Raw genomic sequence first — 22,658 nt, 5'->3', positions numbered from 1 at the left:
TGGTCTATTACCAGTGGCTTTCCCACAGAAGCAACATCAATCTAAAGAATGGGTTTAAGACAAGGACATTCTTTCAACAGCCTACCCGAACTATAGAAGAATAGTATAGTAGGTCATTTATTTGAGCTAAAATCATGTGAGCCAAATTCATCAAGTTAAGAAAATACCTTCTTCAAGCATTAAATCCTAGAAATCATGGGACAGCATTCTGCCTGTGGCCTTTGTCAACTTTTAATTATGTCATGTTACCAACAGACTGCTAAAGCAGAGTGCAAGTGATAGCCCACAGCATGTCTGAGTCCAGCCTATTTTTAGTCTGCAATTCAATCAGCACTCTTACAATGGCAAGGATTACAGTCCAAGACAGCCACATTGCTGTATATAGGCCAATGCAATTACATGTTGAAACATGTTGAGAGAACGTGGTGGCAAACTGGAGTCAGTGTTGGGAGGAGGCATGGCAGACACGCAGCTGCTCCGTGGTAGCTGATGTCTTTACGGGCAGAGCCCACGCTCCCATCTCACCCATCTCTGTTAACAGACCACAAAGGAAAACACTGAAACAAATGACAGTTTTACGCCAATTCCTTTCAATACGATTTACCACTTATGAAAAACAGACAACATTTTGGTAATCTTGAAAATCAATATCCTTCTACCTTCATTGGCAGGTGTTCAGAAACCTTTAGCTTCGCCAACTCTGAGCAGCCCCCCCCCTTCAATCCTGCCTGAGAATGCTGCCAATGAAGAGACAACACTGTCTTCATTCTGGCTCTCCTGAACTCTTGCGCTGAGGTAGCAGTTACAACATTTGCAAGGATGCTTTTAAATAGCTGTCTTTCATTACACAGAAAAGAAAAATTAAGATTTTCAAGCCAATATATTTTTACACATTCAAATGATAACTCTTAATTAAAAATGTTACACTCTAGTTATGTTTTTAATCTTCAGGAGTCACATTTCAGGCTTTTCCCATCCAACTATACAAACTTTTTTTTTTGTAATTAAATGAACCTTGCTGCGTAACAGACAGGATCAGACTTGGGACCTATAGGACTTAATGCTTTGAAACTATCAAAACAAAAACAGGTGACCCCACAATACAATAACTTATTCTTTAGGACACAGTTAAATGATTCATCAAACAGTAAAGACTTTCGTACACTAAAACTATGGTTGAATACTAATCAATGACATGAGGAAGCTTATGGCTGTGTTCCGTTACCAGTTTCCCAGGACCAATTTTTTTTTTTTTTTTATACAGCCTCTGAAAGTAGCCTAAATAGCATCCTATTCCTCTTCATCCTTATACAAATGACCACTAGGAAACACTTCCTTCAAACCCCTTGATGAAAGAGAGAAAAATACTAAAAGGAATACATACATATTCTGAGGACTTTCAAGCCAAACACTTATATAAGTTATGGGCACATCTAATTAGCAAAGAAAGAATTCTGTATCTTGAGATAATTCTCTCCATTATAAAAAGCTCCTAGATTTCAAACTTACTACAGGTGGTCCTTTCTTCAAAGGGCACATTTTTGAGTGCTGATCACTTTTCTTTAGCAAGATGAAATGAAGGCACCAAAAATACAGATTCAGAGTCTCTGAACAATAAGTTCAGAAACTCAAAGATACGGGCACACCCTAGGCTTGACATAAATTCACAGTGATAACTGGTGGCTTTTTCATCCACATTTCAAAACTAAGCAAAAAAAAATTAAGAAGACAGAAAACCTAAAAGCATTTTAGGTTTTAGCAAATTCAGCAGCATCTTAAGCCTCAGAAACTACACTTCTTTAACTTGTAAGAGATGAGGATTTTCTTCCACCACTTTCCCCCACAACTCTCAGCTTTGTCAGAAAAATGACTCATTTTTCTTCCCAGACAAGGCTCAGTCTAGAAGAAGCATAACAACAGTAATGCACACATAAGGTAGAACAGCATAGAGTAATGCCACCATACAGTAGCTGAAACAATACTCCAAACAAATTGACTTTTTAATTAGGCTAAAAAAGGAACAAATGAAATCAGCATGTAAACAAGAACACATTACTGTCTACAAGGCAAATATAACAAATCTAAGTGCATTACTTGCAGTTATTCAAGCTCACTTCTGTGCAAAAAATAAAGGAGACATAACAAGTAAAATAATGAGCAACACTACAGTATAAAGTGAAGGATGTATATAAGACACTACAGGAGTGCTCAGATCACAGGCAAACACAATTGTGGATACTAAACCCAGAAGAGTTGCATTTCTTTCTGCCTTGTGTAGTCAGAGACAAAAACACCTCATGCACTATGATCAAACCAGAACAAAAAAATTCACAGTAAGATGAGACCCCGTCAGCTGTGACCAGCAATGATCATTGCAATACATTAATCATTTAGAATGTTCATATAGGATAAATCAGTCATGTCCGTCTGAAATAAAATACACTGCTATTCCACCTGTGAATGAAGACTGCCTGCCTTACTCATGGCCACTGGGATTGCAGGTTGCTTGCATTTGTAATTGAAACTCAAATCAACTAGTAGCATGGTAGAGTACTTGAAAAAGAATAATGAAAACACTAAAATAACACATGTAGAGACTGAAAAGCACAAACAGTGTCATTTAGCAGCACTTTTTCTTCCACAGTAACACATTTTTTTTACAAAACACCTATTTTCAAATCACATTACAATTTCCTATAAAGATGCCTAAAGGAAGGAGTATGATGAAATGTGCCTCATGAGGGGGATTTCTGAAATTCAGAAAGCCTTAGGACCGGCACAGTTCCATAATGAGATGTATGTGAATCTGCATCTTCTTGGAACTTACCACTATAAAGCTTCCCAGTCCCGGCCTTTTTTGAAGGTGACCAATTTTAACAAAAATAAGTAAGCCCAAACCAAAACACAAAGAAAATCCTGCAAATTCACTTGCTTTTTATAGACAATAGTCAGACAGTGAGGTCCTTCCTGCCTATGAGGCAGGGCAGCACAGAAAAATCTTACAATTTCAGGAATCTGAAACAGGTATCCTTAATTCTCTGCCTGGCAAACCTGGAAGGGTCTTCCATAAGAGAGACACCAAGACCTCCTTTAAAGAGGGCAGAGGACTTAAGATTTTCACAAGCCAAGTCCCTCACAATGCTAGAGCTGAAGGGGAAAATAACAACCCTTTGTGTGGGGAGTCAAAGGTCATGCCCCAGGGCCAGCTGCTGCAGTATGGGAATAAACAGAGCATACATATGTGGTTTTTTTCTGATTTCTTCACTACCCATAAAATGCTAAGTTTTTCCAAGTACTAGAAGTCTATTAATGTCCACCCCATAGCTAGAATGGGTTCATCACGGGCACTTGGAGAAAACTCAGAACTTTAATTCCACTGAGAAAAAACAGGCACAAGACCCTATTTGCCATTTCCCTAGTACAGATGAGATTCTTGTTGGTTTCCTGATTGCACACTCCACTACTACATTCACTCCTTGCAAGCCTTGCAGTAATGAAGTAAGAAAGCAGACACAATGTGCTTTTTCAACTAGCTTTACCTGGCATATGACACTCAGATAAGCAACTTGGCTGGCACAGCTGTGAGAGCTACAAGTGCCTTTTTTGCCAGCCCCCAAATCATGTCAGTGAACACACAAAGAAAACCCACCAGACAGAGTCCAGGGACTTCATCTTCTCCTTGTCAAAAACAAAGCCATCCCAAAAAAAACTAATCACAAAATCCACAGGCACCCCACCAGCAGTAGGAGCAGCTACTTTACCTGCAATGCTGCTACTTGTGGCTGCAATAGTATATTCGCAATTCTAAAGAAAATACTTATTTTCTCAATTTCACTTACAAAGTTTGAAGGGCTCATTAGTAAACCTGAAGCAGCTAGCTTCAAGGAACAGCACTGAAATGTCCCTCATTTTTATTTTTTAACTAATATGAAAGTTGCTTAAAACTATCCTTTTAACTGGCATAATCTGTAGCTTATAGAAGAGAAGAAACACAGAAACCATGATGAAAGTAAACTTTCTTTCCTAAATAGGGAAATACACCCTATCTGTAAGTGCATTTTATTCCAATAGATTCATGCATGCTGTGTACAAGAGGAAAAGTGCATTGCTTTATCCATATCCCTAGAGTTAAAGCAATACAACTGCACAAGATACAGCTTACTACTTTTGTGGCTGACGAACATAAAGCTTCAAGCCATACACAATCCCCCACTGCTGCATGTAACCAGACATACCTGATTTTACTTTGTGTTACAACTTGCTTATTTATGCAGCTTCTTCTTATCATCCCGAAACTAAGAGTTTAATTGTTAGTAAACACAAGAGTTAATTGTTAGTAAACACAAGACAACACTGTTTCATTTTTCCAAGTATATATATTTTGTCATACAAACCCCTCTAGAACTAAAAGAAGATGAAGCTGTTTTTCCAGTTACCCCAATCCTTTCTATTCAGCCTAATGATCACTACCATGTAAAATGATAACCAACATGACCAAAAGATTCAAACTAATGCATGCATTGCCCATATTTAATGATAGCAACTAGGCATGCAGGACCAAAATTAGCAATTTTCCAGGATTCTGTGGAATGAAATAAATAAATGTCCTTCTCACAAAACAGACAGAGGGTCAGTTGAGAAGTATGACTACTAAAGTCAAGCAGTCATACTGAAAGTAAAGGAAAAAGTCTAAGCTTTTTTTTTTTTTTTTTTTAAGCATTCTTAAAATGCTGGGAATGATGGAATTACTCCTTTTTAACTTGGAAATTGGAAACTGCAATGCATTTTTGTGGTATATATGTGTTGAGCTGATGACGTGGACAGTCTTCAATAGTTTCATATGCCAGACAGTTGCAGATGTTTCTAGGTAGCTGGGCTTACTAGAGAGCTCACTGCTACTATTGTCCCAACTTGTTCCAGTGCTAAAAATATGTAACAACATTCCTTGCTGTCTTATTAGTAACTGTAATACAATATAAAGTTAATATTAATATAACACAATCCAGGTTGTGTGGAAAGTGATGACAGAGGTGTAAGTAGCTGGCACTCTTTCCTCTGAGCTGGTAATGAAATAATATCTTAGCACATGGGTTCAGCCTACTGAAGCAGCACTTACCAAAGGAGCTGTATAGCCCCAGCCCAGACCACTTCACATCGCTCAGAAATAGAAAACACCTTTTTGAAAGAGTAGAGGTACCAACCTGTCCTGGCTGAACTCCAGCCAGAGAAATGGACTGTAAAACCAAGTAGGGTTGTCATCAGTGACAATGTGATATATGGGTGAGTTACAGCCCAGCTGCCTTGCATACATTTGCACAAAGGCTGTAACGCTCATCGCTCATCGTCACAACCCAGCGAGTGAGATCAGACAGAAAGAAAAGGGATTCTCATTTAGACCCTAATTACTGGCAAGATAGGATGGCTGTGGATGCACTAGGAAGGGAAAACTCTAATAAAACTTCTGTGAGAACTTTTGTTCTTATTTGGAACAACACAGGAAGAGGAGATTGCAACAGGCCAAGTCCCACATATCTGACTATTCCTTTACCAACATAGATATGAACTGCAGTCATCTTAGTTTCTTGCTCAGTTAATCCACTAGTAATCTTTACACAAGAAGAATTTGGATAAAATGAGGTATCTACAAACTGGTTTTGAGAGCAAGCATCAAAAATTGGAACTGCAAATACGAGATTTGTGGTAGGATAACAGCAAGGTCAGACTTCTTCCTATTAATCTCCTTTCTTTGACTAAGAACCTCCAGGAAACACAGGGTGATGATGTGGGTTTCCAGAGGCTGTATCTGACTGATCTGTGACCTAAAAATTTAGTGGAATCGTGAAAACTATCAGTACACTCACTCCTATCATTCTTGAGCTATGATCAGCCAAACTCAGTGACCTGCAAGAGAGGTGTCAAAGTCAGAAACTGAGTCTCTGGGATAGATAGATAGATAGATAGATAGATAGATAGATAGATAGATAGATAGATAGATAGATAGATAGATAGATTTGTGCCCCTGATTTTACAACACAGCTTTTAAGCCTGGATCAAACAACTCAACTGAACTGCAACTTGCCCAAACCATAACTTGCCAGAAGAACCGTGCAGGAACTTCAAAGTCCCCTTACCTTAAACTCCAGAGGCAAAGCCAGGCATTGGACAATTACTTTGTATCTGTTCTACAGGTATTTCTTCTCCTTTGAAGGCCCACACCACAGAAGACAGTCAGCTGGTGGAGACTGAAAAACTTTTCACAGTTGTGCTTTAGGGCAAGTGTTTATACTCCCCCAGAAAAGTGTGTTCCACAGAGGACTCTGATGCAGCTTGCGCTGTCAAGTCAGGAGATAGAGCAGTATCCTACCCCGCTCTGTCCTCATAAAAAATTCCCTATAAAATACGAGCATATGTTTCTTCTGCTACAGGATCAATCTCTTGAAGCACAGGAATTTGTCAGCTCCAGAAATACTTGCTAGAGTCATAACACTTTGGAAATCTTTTGGAAACAACCTTTGTGTTAAATCCTCCCTCCACTCGAAGGATGAAAAAAGGCAGATGTCCACCTACCTCGGGCAAAATATGAAAGACCTATGTGTCTTACAGCTCTCAACTAAAATATTTCCCAGTCCTCAGCATCAACACTTGCAGAAGATACCAGCCAGTTTCCCTTAGGTGTGGGTTCATTTTCCCTGGGAAAATGACAATATTCCATCTTCTGTTCTTCAGCTCCCATTAACAACATAATGACTAACCCAAAAATACTCTCTTCAGAGAAGAGAAATGCTCTCTTCAGCTGCTCTTTATCAGTACCTACATCAGGATTCAAACCATACTTTCTTCTTTTTCTGCCTAGCCTCTGTGGACCAATGCATTATAACTAAATGCCAAGGAACCTCAGGGAAGAGGAGCCAGCTGGTAGGCTTAGTGCTCTCAGAAAACCTGAGGCTGCTGCCAGGGTGTAGCCTGGCACTGAGTTCAATGCCAGACCTGAGCTCCATGCCAGGACACAACCAGTGGAACTATCACTGCTATCAGTTTATATCACACCATGCCTCAGAATGAGCCCTGGCTTAAATGCAGGGCTAAATCACAGCAGCTGAAGACGGAAATGTGGATGGCTTCTTTATGAATGAAACTCCTGAATCCCTCTAGCACTCACTGGATTTATTTGCTTATACCACTGTTTTCTGAATGACACTGTTCCTAATTACAAATTCTTGGAAGGCATTTAAACACAGAAGTTGTCTCCAGCTTTCTCAGAGGGAACAGGACATCAAAACAATTATCCTTATCGAACTATAACTCTCCTTTACACTGTCTCCACCAGTATCCCATATGGAAAGTTTTTTTTTGTTGTCGCTTTCCATTGTCACACAAAGTATTTCAATTACATTTTCCTGATAAATTAGGCAGTGTGACGTCCTATTATTGTAAAGATGTATTCCTTACAGAGCTGCCCCAACACTGGACACTACTGTGGCATGTGAAAACAGACTATGGCAACATACCCAGCATGCTGTAATTATGTGAATAAGTTATAATGAAGAAGATCTCTAAAAAAAGCACACCACTTGACATTGGCCATGTATATATAGCTACTCTCCTGAGCGACCCTATGTCAGCAAGTTATAAGTATCAAGTAACTCAAAGCAATTCAAAACCAACAAACCCAATGTACCAAATTAGATTCAAAGAGCATTACTGGCACAGGGCCTGAGCCACAAATTTAGACCCAGTTCTGAATTTTCCCAAGGTTCACAGAAATGGGCAAAAGGGACATCTGAAGTCAGAGTCCAAACTAGATCCAGTTCTACTTCATGCAACAGACAGTAAGAGTGACCTAAAATCCTCATGAACAATAAAAGCCAAATTCAAAATGGCACCTTAGGCAGCCAAATCAATATAGGCAAACCACAAAAACTCTGCAACGTGGCATACTTACTCAGCAAGAATTTGTAAATGTGGCTAAAATACTGTAACAGAATTTGTGGTACTTGATTGCATTGTCAGCTAGGATAGTGTGTTACCATCTAGGACCAAATCACTCATAACCACGGGGGATAGCTGAAACAAGCATTCCTGATGACAGTGTCCTGCCCCATGAGGCTCAGTGTGCATGCCAGACAGAGCTGAGCACAACCCAATGAACAACAAGGTGCTGTATCCAGAGATATGGATGTAGAGAAAAGTATGTGCACAGAGAGAAGCAGGGAAAAAAAGAGGAAGGAGGATACAATCAGGCACCTAATCCCAAGTGAAAGAAAGATTGCAGAGACTCTTCTTATTGGTTTTCCCTATCAACCAGTTTAGGTACTCCAGATTATTCAGAGTTGTAAAGACCATCCCAGACATTATTCTCAGAACTCAGTTTCTTAACTTCCCAGTGAACCTCCATAAGGATCTAAAAACATTGCCGCTCAGAAGACAGAGTGTAAATCTAGACTTGCATCCTAACTCAAGTAGAAGTGTGAGTTTAAAGAAAAGAAGCAGTAAAACCAACATGCAAAATTGAGTTGTACTTTCAAAGGACTAGAGTGAAGAAATCCTGCTCTTTGGAATCAAGCAAGAACATCTGTTGGTTACAAAAAAGCTACTAATGACATACTATGACAGGTCCGAATGTCAAAGCATTTTTAGTTTACTTTTTAAGTGGTTCTCTTAATAATTATTTATAATGTTTAACTTAAAATGACTTGCAGTATACAAGTTGTCCTACTAACTACAAAAATACCACCGTCACTACACTGTCGTCATTACTAATTTCAAGGCAGCAATGGCGAAATCTGACCCCACTGAAGTGAGCTGGATTCCTGACACTGACTTCATCCTATCAAGTGCTTCCCACAGCAGTAGATCATCTAAAAGATGTGCAAATCATCCAGCTTTCTTCAGACAGTAAGTGAATGTTCACCCAAGTCAAGAGCAACTCGCTGGAAAAAAAGTATAATGCTGATCATTCAAACCTGCTGGCAAAAAGGCTACCAGCTTATAAAACTTCAGAAATTATTTAGGAACACATTGGTGTTCCTATGCATTTCATCATCATCATCGTCATAGAAAGGCTTGGGTTTCAAGAGACCTCAAAGTTCCAACTCTCCTGCCATGGGCAGGGACATCATTTGAGCTAGAAACTCCTAGGTCTGTTTCAAGATATTTTGCTCTAGTCACTGTGATGATACTAAATGGACCCTCAATCCATTAGCTCAGCAATTTTCAAAGTAATTAATCAATCAAACCTCACATGCGTTGATGTGAACCGACACCTGAATTTCAACCTATGCTCCGCTTTGACAGCTGCATTCCTCTGAGATCAGAATTTGCCCTAATCTCTGGGTGAAATGGAGCAAAATTCTTCTTAGTCAAATAATGTGGCGATCTTCTATTGACCAGTGAATATGGTCTTGAGGAAAGGCTGCAGAAAGAATATGTCCGCCTCCCAAAAAAAAAAAACAAGCAAAAAACCAACCAAACAAAAAAACACAAAACCAAACAAACAAACAAAAAAAAAAAAAAAGAAAAAAAAAAGAAAGAAAAAAAAAACAGAAGAAAGCAACACAAATCAGTTTATTTTACAGAATTACAGGTACAAAGATGTAATGCCAAACACAGCAATGCTGCCCTGACTGCAAGTGCAAACACGGAACTAAGCTTTCATTATAATGAATAAAGGTAAACAAGTCTAATCAACCAACCCTTTTTTTTTTTACCTGGTAGAAGCCAAGACATAATTAAGGCAGAAACAGGAGGCTCTGCAAACACAAAGGTAACTGTAACCATGTAAGCAGATTTCAATGAGCCTGCCTACACCCTCACAACGGAAACAAAGTATTTGGAAGAGCCAGAACCACAGATTAACAACTCTCTGGGCCAGGATTTGCCTCTAGTAGAGCAGCTACCTTTCAATAGCCAGGTTTACAGCACCTCTAGGGACACAGGCCACCTCTCATTTCAAGTCTGCAAGTACACTTTCCAAACATTAATTAAACCTGAGAAATGCTACATGCAGAAACACTGGGCAGGAGTGAAGCATATACAAGTGGCCATGGATTTTGGCTGGCTCCTAAGATGCTAAACCAAGTTGATGGCAGTGTTAGTACAAAAAAGTTATAAAAAATTGTCAGGGAAGTATTCAAACCAAAACAAAACATAGCAAAATGAAATACTGCTGAAAATGAAGTTGAATTAACTCTAAATCCAGATTTTAAACTATCTCTTTATTCACTTCATTTGGTGTCAGAATCCATCTTGCCTTTCTTTTAATTAGCTCTAACTCCAAAAAAAAAAAAAAGCCTCCCATGAAAACAATGGGACCACTCTCTGAATTGAGGACGACTGAGCACATGAAAACAGAATTGACCCAGCGCACCAAGAGCTTCCAAAGTTTTTGTGCTTTAGGCAGAGCTCTGTTCACTGGATGCTGTATCCTTGGCAACTATTATGCGAGGAAACCGTTCTACAAATGCAAAACTTCTGTCTGCTCCATGAGCTTTTCTCTGAAATACTTTTATGGGGTTTTGGATATCCTTAAATCTAAGGGGACACACAGCCCTTTGTCATCTTTCCGCAGGCTTCCATGAGCATAATACAACAAGTGATGTTAAGAGAGTATTTTCCTCCCACTTCATCACAGGGCAAATAAAACTTTTACAACTTTTACTTTGTAGAAAAAAAAAAAGTGGGCATTTTTTCCTTTCTTCTTCAGTGCACTCCACAGAACTAATGTGCAGATACAAGATAATAATGAAAATACATTATTATTATGCCAATCAGTGGCATTGCTTTGAAAACTAAAAATTCAAGAATAATGCTCGGGTGCCTGATTTCAAGGGCAGAGCTACAAATGCCAGCACATGTATTAGAAGAAGCATGCAAGAAGAGATAGGTAAGACTTGACAAGGGCCATGCTGCAGTTCTTCGCAAGAGGGACTAATAGCACCGATTGTTTCAAGGGCAGCAGACGCTGCTATTTTTACCAAAGCCCCGGCTGGAACTGCCTGGCTCATTAAATCTCAACCAGGCAAAGCCCGGGTCCTGCCGGCGTGACCGTGCCCGGCTGGCCCGACACACCACGTTATCCCGCAGTATCCCCAGATACCCAGGCAACGCTAGCGAAGGACAGGCACCGAGCACTTGATACCCAACTTGGCCTCTGGTGTGATGAGGTTTTTCTTCTCCTAGGGAAAGAGTGAGGCAGCTATAGCTAAAGCAGAGGCGGTAGCTGCCCTTGAGAGCGTTTGGGAACGCGGGAGAGCAGCAGAGGGAACCCCTCCGCCGTCCCCCGGGGCCTCTCCCCAGGACTTAGGGAGATGCCGATACTGCCGGGACTAAGGACAGCGGAGGCAGGGGAGCCGGCGGGGCAGCCCCGCCGCCGGGCTTGGAGCCCTGGCTGCCGTCCTGCAGGGGCCGGGGGCCGCCCGCCGGCCTCCGCTCCCGCTGCCGGGCGCTGGCGGAGAGGCCGCTGCCCTTCCCCGGCGCCCCCCACTCACTCGCCCCTGCCCTCCCCCGGTACCTTCTGCGGGGCGCGGAGGAGGCGGTGCACCCCGGCCAGCTGGGTGGCGAGCGGGATGTCCTCGCGGAAGGTGTACAGCGGCGGCCGGGTGGGCTCGGGGAAGTTGGTGCTGTTGAAGGGGTCGGTGTCATCCAGCAGCTGCACCCGGCACACCAGCGTGGCCATGGCGCATCCATCCACCGCCGCGGCCGGGCGCGGGCGGGGAGCGGCACCCCCAAGTCACCGGCACCGAGGTGCTGCCTGCGCGCCCGCCGCCGGCTGCGAGCGGCACTCCCTTCCCCGGCGCAGCCTGGCCGGCCGCCGGCAACCTCTCCTCCCGGCTCCCCGAGCGAGCGCCGGCCGCCTCACAGCCGCCGCGCCTCGGGGAGGCGGCCCATGGCCCCTTCCCCGCCGGGATCCACGAGTGCGAGCGCGCTTCAGGCCGAGCGAGGAGGAGGAGGCGGCGCCGGAGCCGCGGGGCGCGGGCAGAGCGGCAGCAGCGGCGGCGGCGGCAACAGCTCCCCCATTCCCGGCCGCTGCGCGCCGAGCGGGCAGCGGGAATGCCGTGGCCGGCACGCGCAGCCCCAAGGCCGCGCTCAGGGCCCGCAGCGCCGCCGCGCGGCCGCGCGCCGCCGCCCCGCCTCCCCCGGCCTGAGGAGACCTCCCCGCGGCCGGGCGGGAAGGGAGAGCTGCCGCGATAGCCCCCGCCTCCGCCGGCCTCCGCGGGCACGGAGCACGCACCGAGAGGCCCAGAGAGTGGGAGGGGGGCCAGCGGGACCCTGGGCACGGAGACGAACACCGAGAGGGCCAGCGAGAGGGAGAGGGGCCAGCGGGCCCGCCGGCCGCGCCCGCTGCATCACCCTTGGCTCCCGGCAACAGAGCGCGTGTACTGAGCTCGGTGTTGCTGTCACAAACATCCCAGATGTCCTAAATCTTCAGTGTAATATTTACCCCGTTCCAAATAAAAGCTTTAAAAATACCTGCTTAAAAACAAAAACAAAAAAAAAAAAAAAAAAAAAAAAAAAAAACAAAAAAAAACACAACTTTTCGAAACTGACCTGAAACATGGGTATTCTTTAGAAACTGACCTGAAACATGGGTATTCTTTAGAAACTGACCTGAAACCTTGTGGGTATTCCTTAGAAACTGACCTGAAACCTTGTGGGTATTCTTTAGAAATTGACCTGAAACCTTGTGGGTATTGTACACAAGATCGTTTTTCTGTATTTGTACAAAACCATTTCTGCCATTAGGATTGTGCATAGCCGGGGTTCGTCTGGCTTCCCAGAGCATAGGGCCTGGGCAGACCTCCCATCCCGGCCAGGAGGCTGCCTGTCTTTGCGTCTTGGCTCTCTCTTGCCTTAAGCCTGCTCTTTCTTTCTTTCAGGGGAAAATGGAGACAAAGTGCCAAGCCCCTGGGTGGGCACAGGGCAGAGCACTGCACTCTTTGCTCTTGGAGGTGAAGCTGTGCTCTGTCTGCAATCTCCTGGCTGGGATTCAGGATGCCAGTGAAGACACCCCGGTCTTCACTCTTGGGGGCACGGGGCGTAGGAAGAGCAATGAAATAAGTTACAGGTGAAATACAGAGAGTGAAGGGTCTCACCTGTGGGAATGGCTGCATTTGCACAGGCTATCTGCCCAAAGGGATGCTCCATGGTTTAAAGCCATGGTTTATAACCTTTCATCCTTCACAGACTGGCCTGTGGGATAAGACCTGAAGTGCTGTGGGAACTGGGGGATTTACCACAGAAATGTGTCTTAGGCAAGAAAGTATGACCTCTAGATCATAGTGTTTGCATGAAGCAACAGTTTCCTCCCAAAATGATTACTGGCTTGGGAGTATTTGTCAGAACTGAGACAAAAGGGGATTTCTGTCCACACATGGTCTGTCCTTCTGTTTCTGTTATTCTTGGGACTAACTTGTCATGGTTCAGTTTTGCCAGCAGTTATGCATATTTTCAGAAAAGAGAAGTTGTATGTGGTTGTGATTTTTGCATCTAATTATTTTAAAATTCCTATTTGGCAAAGAAATCTGTTTTCACATCTCCTCTAGTAACAGGAAGTAAGTTTCTAGAGAAAACAGTACTGCTGTATATCCGTCTGCTTATTTATGTTATATATTTTTGTCACCATGTGAAGTGAAAGTTAAACAGGATATTTTGGTTTTCTTAATCATAATTTGTTAAATTGCCATTCAACTTCCATTTTTGTAAAGCAAATTTCTATATTTGCTGCTAATCAGTGGTTAATATGAGGTGGCATAAGATTGCCATCCTTGCTATTCATTGTATTAATCCTGATTTTTTGTAAATTAAAATCTGGCACTTGCCTCATTGCAGAGGTATTAATATTTGGAGGGCCGTTTTAAATAAATCATGGAAGCCATGATTTTTAATAGAATCTATGTGACAGCATCAGCTTCTCTTTCATCCAGTACTGGAAAATGAAAACAAAGGATGGCTGCAATCCTTGGAGCTTACAGAGATCAGATAACTCTGAAGCTCAACATCTAGCCGCAGACTCTAAATCCCATAAGGAAGAGCTATTACTTGCATGTTGTGGTCTTCAACTGGATTTCCAAATACAAGGTGGCCAGTGGAGAGACATTTTATGACCAAGATGGAAGGAAAATAGAGCAATCCAACCATCAAAGCATCCTGAGTTAGCCAGAGCTTTTTTACAATTATTTCTTAATTGTAAACACCCCCAAACCACTATAAGGCTATGAATTTCAAAATCTGGGTTTTACTTGAATTTTAATTCACTTTATACAGGTAGAAAGAGAAAACAAATCTGCTGGATAAAACAGAATAACATTACAAGGTCCATAAGTGTGAGTGTAGAGGGAGAGATACACACCTAAATTCTACATTTGAATGTTTTCCCACCTTTCTACATATTTTTCAGGGGCCTTCTGAATCTGCAGTCTCTTCTCATCAGCCTGAGCCAGGGCTGTACATAGTTTGCTCCCTCCTCTTTCAGTCACCAGTTTATGATTCTGGTGCAAAGTTGTGAGGAAAAGTCCTTTCCTCACTCACTGCCTGCTTTTGCAGACTGCAGGAAAGTGGTCTCTCTCCTCTCTCTTCTCTCTCCAGGTTTTATTTATTCAATGCAGCAGCTAAACCAAGGCAAGCAGACAGACTTTCCTTCTCACTGTTCCACTACAGCCTTTCAAATGAATGTGAGATTCTTTTAAAAAACCTTAACACACAGTCAAATGCAAACAGTCAGATACCACCTGTTGGAAGTCTCTGGCATAAGGCACCGTGGGCATTGCACCTGAAAAGACACAGACACGACAAGAACAGCATAAGAGGTTGCCTCATCCCATTCCCCATGATGGAAGGTAAGGCCTTCTCAGAGAGAGAGAGCGCATTTACTTCAGTCATGCTGAACAAAATCAGCGCTCAGGAGCTCCGAGGAATTGCCAGCAAAGGTCAGGCTGTGTTCCTTGTGCCTTCAGTGGTATCAAGGGCTAGCCAGTCCCGTTCCTGGAGGAGACACCTGGAGGAGACAACATGGGCTGTGTTACCTGCTGACCTTGCGGTCCCCGAGAGCCATCTCGCACACCCTTTCCAGGAAAACAAAGTTTGCACTATCAAATAAAGTTCAGTTTCAAGCTCACAAGTTTGTTTGTTTGTTTGTTTGTTTGTTTCACATAATCCTGAGGGAGAAATCCTTTATGTGCACGAATTTCTCAGGAATGAAACATAACTTAGGAGTTGTTATTTAGGACTGATTTATTCATCTTAACGCATCCCACTATTGGGATTTCTTAGAAATACATTGTTGAATGAGTTAAGATGGTGTGTCAAGCTTAAATTTGAATTTTATTATTGTTGAAACCTCCATGTTAAAATAACATAGGTTTTTTTTGTGTTTAATTTCCTCTTTTTTTATTAAAAAAAAATATGTATTTGAGGCAAAGTTATTGAAAGCATATTTTTTAACTCAAAGACCACCCAGACACAATGTAAATGTGTATTTAAGCAGTTTTAAAAAATGATTCTAAGTATCAGAGCAATTGGAAGAGCTCCACAAGAGTATTATTTTTTCTGATATATCATCATGTCAATACAGAGCTAGATGCATGATGGTGAGATTGAATTCTAAGTATGTGAAGTGGCCCATCCTTTGACGCTACCTCTTTCTTTTGGACAAACTGAATTGCTTTCCAAATTTCCTTGTTTGAACTTCAAGCCAATTTTAGTTATGGGAGAACAAAAGCAATTTTAACTTCCATGATTTATTCACTTAACATTAATAAAGCTGAAAAATAGCAGTCTGTTTGGTAATGGTAATCAAAATGAGCTTGCAAACCACTGGAATTGAAGTATGGTAATGGAAGTGCTGACAGATCCTCTACCATAGTGATGGGAACAGTATTTCTGCTTTATCCACACTATAATCTGTAAATAGTGCTTGGTTCTCTCAGTGAGGTGTGGAAAGTGATTTATTGTCACTGTTAGCATGGACAGGCAAATAACCTAACACACTTTCAAAATAATGGTAAGTGAAATCCAGTCTGTCACAAGACCAAAAAAGAAAAATACTGTGGATTTTGGCCTTGATCATCCAAGGATCTCAAAGCACTCAGCTACCATTAAATGTTGCCTGCTTGCTGCCACCCTGCAGATGGGGAAACTGGGAAGCTGACAGGTCAAGAATACAATACTAATATGATTTTTTTTTTAACTTATTGCCATGGAACTTGAACTGAGTGTCATATGACTGGGTCACAGAAAACATCCACAGAAAATCCCATGGTAACAAAAATTTTTCTTTGGTTGCTAAGGACTTGTAATAGTCCCAGAGTTTGTCAGTGGTCTTCATCAAGCTTGAATTGCAGAATCACACATTCCAATTCTGTTGAGTTGTACTGAAAATTATTTTTCTGTGGTGGCTGGCTAATACTTTATATGAAGTAATATATATGCTATTAACACTGGGTAATAGTGCTGTCCGGTGATGAAGCTCAAGGTTCACAATTCCAAAGTCACTCAATATTTGAAGATAATGCACAGATCTGTAAAAACTAAGCCCTTGATCCATGGATATGCCACCCCAGGAGGTAATCTGTTAGATGTTCTGGTGGTGATCCTGCAGATCACCTTCTGTGCAAAGTCTTCACCTACAGCAGCCAGGTCTTAAAGATGTAATCATCGCTGAAACGGCTGAAAAGTGAGGTTTCTGTGATGTGCACACTTCTCAGTGCCATTTAATGCAGTCTTTGGTTGCACAAGCACACGTTTGGTTTCCTAAAGGACTCCAGCCTTTTTCAGCACGATGAGCAGGGAGCTTGATTCATGCATGGAGGTGTTTTACTTCACCTTCACTGTTTGATGCTCAAGGCCTCCTGCCATATCCATTGCACGCTACTTAAACCCTGTTCTGATGACAGAACTCATTTCCTCAAGAGCTTTGCTCCAGTGCTCTGTACTAAAATAGACGATAGCTTTGCAACTATTTATTAATTTATTTTCATGGCACTCCTCTGCAGAGAGAAGGTCATTTTTCCCCCCTTAGATGGTTGGAGTGGTACCAGAAAAAATGGAGATGAAGTCAAAATTAACCACTGCTGTTGGCTCTTCAGTTCTGGGCTGCCTTAAACCAGTTTTCAAAACTTCTAGAAACATTGTGCTTTGGAAGTGCAGCTGAGAGTCACTTGACTGCACAGAGGAGGAGAAAATGCATGCAGTGAGACTCTGAAAAAGTTCCTAGGAGTGATTTTAGCTATGCACTGGAATTTTACCATGGCAGAATTTATGGGGCTTAATCATGACTTCATTTTGGGGCTTAATACCCTTACCTGAGTCCAAGCCCCTGGATTCATTCACTTTAAGTGACTTAACAAGTGAGGTGGTGAGCTTGCAGGAAACAATCTTCTCTGCCGCTCAGCCACGATTCATTCTCAGAAAGAAAACAAGTATATCACATGAAGTTGTAAAGTAAAATTTATTCGGAAAATATTTTATTCTGCACCTGTGTAAGCCTGCATATCCATGTGCAGAAATTTTTTTTTTAGTTTCCAAAGAAAATTCTCACTACCCTTTACTCTCCATAACTATACATCAAACCTCCAGCCAAGTATCATGCATGCTTTATCAAATTCCAAATAACTGTCATTGTTCAAGCTCTCAAGTCGCATGGATACCAGTGAGCTAACAAACATGTCTAAGGTATATAAGCATATAAGTGTGAAACAATAAGAAAGAACAAGCATCAGTAAAGAGCTACTTCTGCTTGTGGGGTCTTTTACCATTTGTAATGTTGCAGGGCTGTAACCACACGTGGCTTTTAAATGGTGACTGATTCTCCAGGACTGACCATCAAAATCTGACAAAAACACAGTCTTCAAATCAAAGTACTCATTTTGTCACCTAGTTATGTCTTCTATGATTTTCTGACCATTTTTCACTATCCTTTAAAAAATCAGAGGCTGTGTAGATTCTTCCAGGTGACATTAATGTTGCTCTTTTCTGGGAATTGGCTAATTAGGATGGAGGGGAGGAAGTTGCACAGCTTAAAGTATATGGCAAGGTGGAGAGTGAGGGTCCCAGGAGGGACCTCAGAGCCTGTAGATCATGCTCAGATGGGGAGGTTGCTGAGTTGGGCCACAAAAGAACTGGAAAGAAAACCTGCTAGGGGGCAGAGGGGAGGGCACAAAGCTTGCTGCTACTTAGAAAGTTAATGAAATGACTGAACAGAGAACTGGAAGACAGGTCTGGCTTAACCCTGCCAGTGCATTGAAAGAGGAATTGGCTATGAGCATTTTCTATTTCTGGGTTCCTCACTTTGAGTTTACTGGAAATATACTAGCCCATATTCTAACACGTCTGGCTTTTGAATGGAAAAGCCATTTGATCCACTTTGGAAAGTTCACTTTGGGGAAGGGGGTCAACAGAGCTTGCCTCGCTTCATCTGTCTCCTCATTCTCACTAAAGGGGAACAGCAGAGTGGTGAAAGGGTTTCTGAGCTTTGCCTTCAGAGAGGATATGGGGAAAAGACTATTTCCAGAAGCAAGGTGAGACAATGATGGACCAGTTTGTCCATCCTAGTATGGCAAATTCTATGAGGACCCCCAAAACTTTCAGTAATTTCCTGCCCAGTAGCTAGTTGAAAACATAAATGTTTTTTGGCTCAGCAATGATGTTGATTATTTCTTTTCAGTGGGATAAAGAATAAAGCACAGTCCTTTTTTTCCATTATAAAAGAGCACCTGAACTGAAAAAGAAAAAACCCACCTGCAGCAGTGAGAATGGTTGTTAAGGAGCTTCTTATTCTTTGACACACTAATTCTAAAATAAGCTGACATTGGTTTTATCAAATATAATGTTATCTTGCTAGGATGATATCTTAGCATAAAACTCAGTTAGTCAGTCTTTCTTGTAAAATTGGAAGACACTGCCATAGATTATATTACTTTATATTACTTAGCAAATAAATTTTATTTTCATGTGTAATTTGTGTAACTGCTTTTTAAATTCTTTTTTTCTACAAAGGAGAAAAGCTCGTGTTTCATACACACTTGCACAGAAAGCCTCTATCATTGCAGGACTAAGGAGAAGAAGGAAACAGGCATAAAGCAACCTGCTTACAGGCATGCTGTAGCTGTGGTGGCCGTTTTTGCATTTTCAGCTCAACAGAAACAAGCACCAGACAAAAGCAGTGCAGACATTTAACAGACAGCAGCCAGGAATGCGGTGGCCATTTGCTGGCACATGACCTAACTGAGCACAACTGAAAAACTATCAAGACCCAGTTCATTTTTAAAAGTATTCTCTAAGATAAGAATAGCATCTCCTTGAGTAAAAACAGTACATTTTGGTTTGAAATCTGAGCATCCAAAATTTGCTTTAATTTGTCTGTTACCAGCAGCGTTTATCCAGTGATTAATTGTTATCACGTTACTTTTATCTTATAAAGTAATGCTGTTTTGCCTCAGTGACTTGTATAAACTAAACTTTGGACATTTTACATTTTGAGTTTCCACTTTGTATTGTGGATGTTCATTTGATGAAAATTGATCTAGAAACTGGGGAGGTTAAAATAAGCAGATTTTACGGGGAAAAGTGTTTATGGAAAAAAACCCCACAAATACTTGGTGTGCTTGGCAGTTATCAGTCCTCTTGTCAACAAAATGAGCTTCTGCAGTTTTACAAGCTGTCTTTGTAGTTGGGCATTTGCACCTTAAGTTAGTTAGATGCTAATTAAAATACTACTTAAAATATATTTTCCCCAGTCAGTGTGTACACATACAACAAGTGTATCCCAGGATTGGACCAAGAATAAATATTTGTGGTTTGATGAAAACACAGGGGAGTGTTCATATCAACTTTTATAAACAAGTGAAGTGACTGTAGATAATCCAGCATTATTTATTTTGACGTAAAGAGTCCTATGATGATATAAACATCCTCAATGCAAAATTACTTGTGACTGGTTTTGTAAACACAAGATCATAAACAAATTTCTGGGGACAGTTAAAACAGGAGAATATTAGTCTTAGACCAATATCACCTCCCCCACGATGAGAAGCAGGGGACTCCATATTAAGAAATTGCAAGATAGTTAGTACATACTTTTTAATTATAAACACTTTTTGGCAGATGACTTTGTATATTCCACAACAGTTTTGGTTTAAATATTCATCTTTCATACACTTTTCTAGGTCCATATGCTCTCATAGCTGTAACCAATCCCTCCTTTCTTCAATACAGGTGTATATTTGACCTCATTGCAGTTTCACATTAAGAAGTTCCACAGGCTAAATATGGATTTTTTTTTTAAACCTTCCACTTCATCATTTTGGAATTCCTCTATTTTCAATTTTCTTTAAAGATTACATTAGTAGACAGCTGCAGAGATACTAATACTTTTACTTTTACAGCATTCATTGTTTTAAATAGTTTTTTTCACATCTTTTTTATTCAATTCATTTGTAAAATAAACACGTCTAATATTTTTTTCCTCTCTTCAAATGAAAATTTTACATTCCTGTGCTATTCTGTAGTCCATCTCTGAACATGCTGTATGTTTGGCTTGTATTTTGGGGAGTGGAGAATTGAAAATTGGACAGAGAATTGTAAGAGTAAAAAGAACTATCTTCATAAAGCCATTGTAATGTTTTCTGTATTAGTTTTTATCCCATTTTTTATGCATCCAAATAGTTTTATTTATTAAATTTTTCGCTTTCCAGCCCCTGGTGTATGTAGAGCAGGAGTTTCATCTCTCTTTTCATATTAAAGCAATGCTATTTTCCTGGACTGGGCACAGTTGCTATAGAACCTAGTAAGACTTTGTACCAGATACAGACTGCTTCTTCCAATATATAGCAGAAACACATTGCATATTTTAAGTTTTCGTAATAATTTCTTATAATGACTTGTCTTACCTCATCTCTCTCGTGTACATCAATCTCCTTGTATATTTGATTATAAATATTTGTATGCATAGGCAAACAGAGAACTCCTGCATATCCCTTACTTATAGGAGCAATTAAACATCCTTGTTGAGTTGCAGGTGGCCATTTTGAACATGGGCTTTTTTGAAGACTTGCAAAATAATTCTCTACTAGGACTCTTATTTAGAATCTCCTGCTTGAGGGCTGAATGGCACAAGAATCCTCATACCTCTGGGCCAGTGAGATGTTTTCTGTTTCACTACTCTACCATGTCTTCTACCTTGGCTGTAGCCTGACGTTGTCACTTGCAACTCAGTAAATGTCCGTTTTCCTTTCCCTGAAGAAACATGAAGGGATCCCTATGTATTCCAGATGGATAAAAGCCTGTTCTGCTGGCTAAAGCTTGCAGGCCTATTCCTTGGACCTGTGCCACTTGACACCAGCCAGCTAAGGAGTTTGCCTTTTTGGATATTACTTTTCAAATCAGTCCTTCAGATTTCTGAAAAGCAAAGGTCCAATAAAGCTGCACAGAGATTGCTTGTCTATCTCCTTGAACTGTATTTGGCCAAGAGGGAAAACAATTACATCTCTCTAACCATTTCCTTGGAAGCATTGGCAGTGCCATGTAGACACAACTACCAGGCTCTTCTCCGACAGACTCTCCACTCCTCAGTCTTCATGTTGGGCACCAGGAATATACAAAACCTGGTGGCTTGGGGCAGGGACTAGGTGTTAGAAAGCTCTGGATATGCTCTGAGCCCAAAACATGGAACTATTCTGGTCATGTGAGAAGTTTATTATCCTGGTGGACTAGTCATGCTGAATAGAACACAGAGGCAAATCAAAATTCATCCCCTAATGAGTGATAGCAAAATCTCCTGGAGCACTTCATTTATGCACAGACAAATATTTCACTTTTTGAAAAGATCATTTGTTTTTCATCAGCATTTTTAATCAAAAGAAAGGAACTCCTTGAAGGAGCAATTTATTTTGTTTAGTTTGTGCTATCCTTAAAACTCTGGGTACCAGCCTATCCTGCTTACCACTTGAACTGTTGAATCAGAAGGCACTGCACCCTATATTTTAATGTGACACACTTTCCCCCTTTCCATGTTCAGAAAGTACCCCCAAACCAAACCCACAGTGTGTAATCCTGGTGGTCTAGTCCTCACCCCATATTTGCCAGCATCTGAGGCAAGGAGCAGAAATTACCCACAATGATTTAGGAGGACAGAGGGCATTTTCTTATTTTATCATGAGACGTTAATTTTACAAAATATTTTATTAGTAATAATGAAAATGTCCTCTGGAAACACATTTGCATCAGCATGCTGCCTTCTCCTCTTGTTACTCTTTCTACTGTAGAAAGGTACTTCTCAATGTTACCTGTATGAAAAGCTTTGAGATTTACTTTCTTTAGTTTGTGGGATTTTTTTCCCCTGAACTACTGAATAGTGCAAATAACCTGTAGATCTCTGCTGAGATAAGAAGTAGTGAATGGAATTTTTGCTTAAGGCCACTATGTTCAAGCACAGCAGCCTGGGCACCTCCTACAAACCCCTGTAATCAAGATTCAGAAAATGACCTTGCCCTACCTCTCCCTTCAAGCCCCCAAGTGGGTGCATGTGAGACTGTGGATACTGAAAGCTGATGAGGCTGCAGCTAGAATAAGCCACACATAAGATTGTGAATGAAGCACAGATGGCTGAGGAGGATCACAGCCAGCTTTTGTATTGGAGAGAAGGATCGGAAGGCTGCAATGAAGTT

At 41.3% G+C, this 22,658-nt stretch overlaps 1 protein-coding gene across 2 annotated transcripts in view; it reads right to left on the bottom strand.

The window, feature by feature from the left end:
- Nucleotides 1–11,674, bottom strand: part of FHOD3 (formin homology 2 domain containing 3) — a 376,458-nt gene extending 364,784 nt beyond the window's left edge. For both annotated transcript variants that reach the window (XM_058806162.1, XM_058806153.1), the window contains exon 1: nt 11,510–11,674. In XM_058806162.1, the coding sequence (XP_058662145.1) occupies nt 11,510–11,674 (165 nt within the window). The remainder of the gene's footprint in view (nt 1–11,509) is intronic.
- Nucleotides 11,675–22,658: the final 10,984 nt, after the last annotated feature.

The sequence above is a fragment of the Ammospiza caudacuta genome, chromosome 1 (genome assembly GCF_027887145.1).
Source record: "Ammospiza caudacuta isolate bAmmCau1 chromosome 1, bAmmCau1.pri, whole genome shotgun sequence".
Taxonomy (NCBI): Eukaryota; Metazoa; Chordata; class Aves; order Passeriformes; family Passerellidae; genus Ammospiza; species Ammospiza caudacuta.
The sequence above is the reverse complement of the archived record's forward strand: the minus strand, read 5'-3'. Positions and strand labels throughout refer to the sequence as shown.